At 44.1% G+C, this 3,652-nt stretch overlaps 1 protein-coding gene across 1 annotated transcript in view; it reads left to right on the forward strand.

Moving 5' to 3' along the window:
- The window catches only part of LOC101849324 (myb-like protein A), a gene marked incomplete in the record, with an annotated part of 19,857 nt that overhangs the window by 1,212 nt on the left and 14,993 nt on the right, over positions 1-3,652 (forward strand). Inside the window, 1 exon segment of the mRNA XM_013088670.2 lies at positions 1,098-3,587. Within this exon segment, the coding sequence (XP_012944124.2) occupies positions 1,098-3,587 (2,490 nt within the window).

The following is a 3,652-nucleotide window of genomic DNA, read 5'->3' on the forward strand; positions in this document are numbered from 1 at the left end:
CCCCCCTCGAAAAAACCAACAAGAAACCAAAAGCAAACCGTATTATAAGTACAATAATAAAAGGATTACAACTGGTTCAATTCCACATGCAAATGTTCCACTTTAGCGTGAACTTGTTGACTTTCATCTTTTTAAATCGACTAATATTTCTACAGGCCGTACCAAACTCAATGTGGGCCATAGTTTACCTACCCCTATCTTATAGTGATCGGTGATCAAATGGCTTTCAGATCTGTTAAGAACATGACTGCCGACTAGGCCTATGGTCTCTAAAAAGGTGTACCCATCGTTTTAAGACCTTGGAATAATGTTTTTGTTTTTTAAGTGAAGGTGTTTTGCGATCCCATCGACACACTTTAGATCATTTTAGAAGGCAGGCTACGACCATGCTTGTCAAGGCCAACCAAAGTTAAAATAGATACAACGTCCAAGCAGAAAGACGGAGAAACTCAATGAACACTTTCCCCACAGAGAAATCAAACTTAGGTCGCCTGCGTGTGGCAGCGAAGCGCCTAACTGCTATGTTATTTCTTAAGTACAGTTGACTGACAAACCACCGAAGAATGCGTATGGAGACCATGGAATAGATCAATAAAGTTGGTCAAGTTTTCTTTGGGGGGTTTTTTTCAAAGAGAGTTTTTTGTCGTTGGTCCTGAACAGGACGCTTTTGTTTGGAGATGAATATAATCATCGGCAGTCTCTTATTTCTTAAAGAGTGTGTCAGATCGTCCAACTGAGGTTTAGCAATCTCCATTAAACAAGGGAAATAGGGAAAGTTTGTTCGTAGTCATTATCCTGATTCAGGGTGAGAAAGGAATAATATTGACGATGATATACAGATTAGAATGCAGAGCGGGAATATGCATACTTACTACTCGTAGTATGCATGTTGAAGCCCGCCTCGTAAGTTTCAGATAATAGAACGACGAAGTGAAAAATCTTTACGAATAATGAAGTTAAACTTCTTATTCCAAAGTGTCCCTAAAACAGAACTTCTTCAAGTGTTGCTGAATAACCAGAATGTACGCCCTCGAAAAGCTAAGCTACTTGTTCTGTTTCTTATTTTATCTCTTTATTTCTTATTCTCCAGAGTGATTCCGTACCCTTGCTTGAAATCAGACAGCTGCAGGATCGGAGCCCAAACCAAACGCAGAAAAAGCTGCCCCAAGTGTCGCTACGAAAAATGCCTTGCTGCCGGGATGTCCAAAGACGCCATCCAACACGGAAGGTACACCTACTCCAAACGTACTCACGACACCCTGGAGGTCAGGATGCTAGCAAAACTAGGGAATCGTTTGACGGACGAAACTAGTGACGGAGGCTTTGAAGAGAAAAACACCCGAGATGTTGGCTGTCCAGACTCCAAAACTATTCCCGATGCTGACGTCTTGTCGTCTAAAGAAAAAGTCAGCAAAAACAACAACAACAACAACAACAACAACAACAACAACAACAACAACAACAACAACAACAACAACAACAGCAGCAGCAGCAGCATCAGCAGCAACAACAACAGCGACAACCTCTTCGATTCTAGTTTTCTTTCTAGCCCAGAAGCACAGGCGATGTGCAGTGATGACGCACTCCCTGAAATCTATGACGAAGGCTGCAGTTTCACAGATCTTCTGCTGGACAGCACTTCAGATCCATTCTACCGCTGCAACTGGTCTGTTGACCATGGAGATAACCAAGGTCGTCTCACAGAATCACAGTTTAATAGTTCTCAGAAAACCACATCAAGTGCCGTCAATGTGACTGAAACCCCCAACACGTTCCCCCACGACAGTGGTGGGGAGACACTCATACCTGCGATGCTGTGGCAAGGAACACAGAGCCGCTCAGATGATTTGTTGGCTCAAAGTTACACAGAATCTGATTCACCAATCAACGCCTTGGATACATTATTACAGCCTCAGTCCGATCTTTTTGTGGATACAACCAAAAAGACTGAAAATGTTCCTCGCCTCGACCAGCTACCATTAAATTCAACAGGTGAATTCAATTCAACTGTAGAAACAAGAGACATAGACGGTGTCAGTCTAACAGAACTGGGACGTCTTACATCAGCAACCAACAACGTACATTTTGACCAGAAAACTGTCAGAAATAATTTTTGCACGGACTCCAATACTCACAAGTCCCTGTCGCCCACAACAAGATATCCGACAGTGGCCATAAATCACCATAACTCACCACACTCCTTCAGTCTTCCATCAAATATTCCCCAGTTGTCCACATTTTCAACGTCGCAAAAATCCTGCAGCTTTTATTCGAGAATGAAACAACAACCCACCCCAGTTGCTGCCAGCATCAAAGATCTTCTTATGAAAGAAGATAACGACAATGACGTGTTATTCAATGGCAGGAGGGTGAGCCAAAGCGAAGACAAACATGGTCGTGCCATCAACACCGCTGATGCATTCAGTGAAAAGAATAACATTGAATGCAATGGGCAAGGTCATCTGAGTCAGCCGGTAAGTGAGTTCAGCAGGGGGGAGAGTAACTCCCCTTCGTCGTCGTCTGCCATGTTTTCAGCCGACAGTGGGGCTGACACCAGTGACGCCAACCTTGACTTAGTACATAAAGAAGATTTTGACGCTGAGCAACTCCTGAGAAATCTGTGGAGTGCGTCTGATAACTGCCAAAATACTGGATTGGCTACAGGTCCAGACTTGCAATCTGCTGTATGTCCAAGTGCAAGTCTAAACTCGAACTTCTCAGACCGTAAAAATATTAAAGAAGCTGCTCCATGCCAAAACGAACATTACTTTGAAGGACATCAGAAGTCAGAATGTGTTATGTATCACAACACAGACGTTGGCAGTCACCAATCGACGAACTTCTTTTATTTGTCTGCGTTGCCCAGTAGCTGTGCCAGTCAGAAGCAATCACCCTCGACTCAGTTCACTCTCCCAAATTGTCAAACTCCACACATCCCAAATGATTGTTCCTACAGCAACCAGAACACTTCCAGCGGTCTTTTGACAAACGGTAATGGTCTATTTCAATACCAGAACCTATCAAAATTTCCTCAAATTAGCCCTTGGGGTCAATCTCAAATGATGCCCCCATATCAATCTTCTCCATTGTCTCAAAACTACTCACCCGTCTCAACCTTATCAAACAAAAGTAATAATGACAACGATAATTATGACGACGACAGCAAAACGGAAACAACATCAGACGTCACCAAGCCCCTGAAGGACCTTCTGATGTCAGGAAGGTTCTCCAAAGACTTGCACAAAGTCCTCGGGCTTATCATAAAAACGAGCTCCTCAGCTGGGTCCTACGAGCACTTTACCCCAGTCCCCACAGACAACGCGGAACTCTATCCCTTCACAATGACTGGCTCTTGCTCCTCCTGGTTATGTCTCGTCACTGCACAGCCCAGCTCCATACAGCAGCTCACCTCCAACTACTCGTCGCCACTGGCGAATCTCCTGTCATTAAACAACGCCCCGAGGGGGAAGATGAGGACAGAGGATGGCTGTTCGATTACCCCACTTTCTGAAATGAAGTTTATCATCAATTCACTGGTGGCTGCTCATGATGAGACGATCGGACACGACACCAACACTTTGAATGAGGTAGGGTAACACTTCTCATTTTTCTCATTTTTCATTCCATACTCACGGAGAGCCCGTTTGGGTGG

The sequence above is a fragment of the Aplysia californica genome, unplaced genomic scaffold (genome assembly GCF_000002075.1).
Source record: "Aplysia californica isolate F4 #8 unplaced genomic scaffold, AplCal3.0 scaffold00785, whole genome shotgun sequence".
NCBI classification, from domain to species: domain Eukaryota; kingdom Metazoa; phylum Mollusca; class Gastropoda; order Aplysiida; family Aplysiidae; genus Aplysia; species Aplysia californica.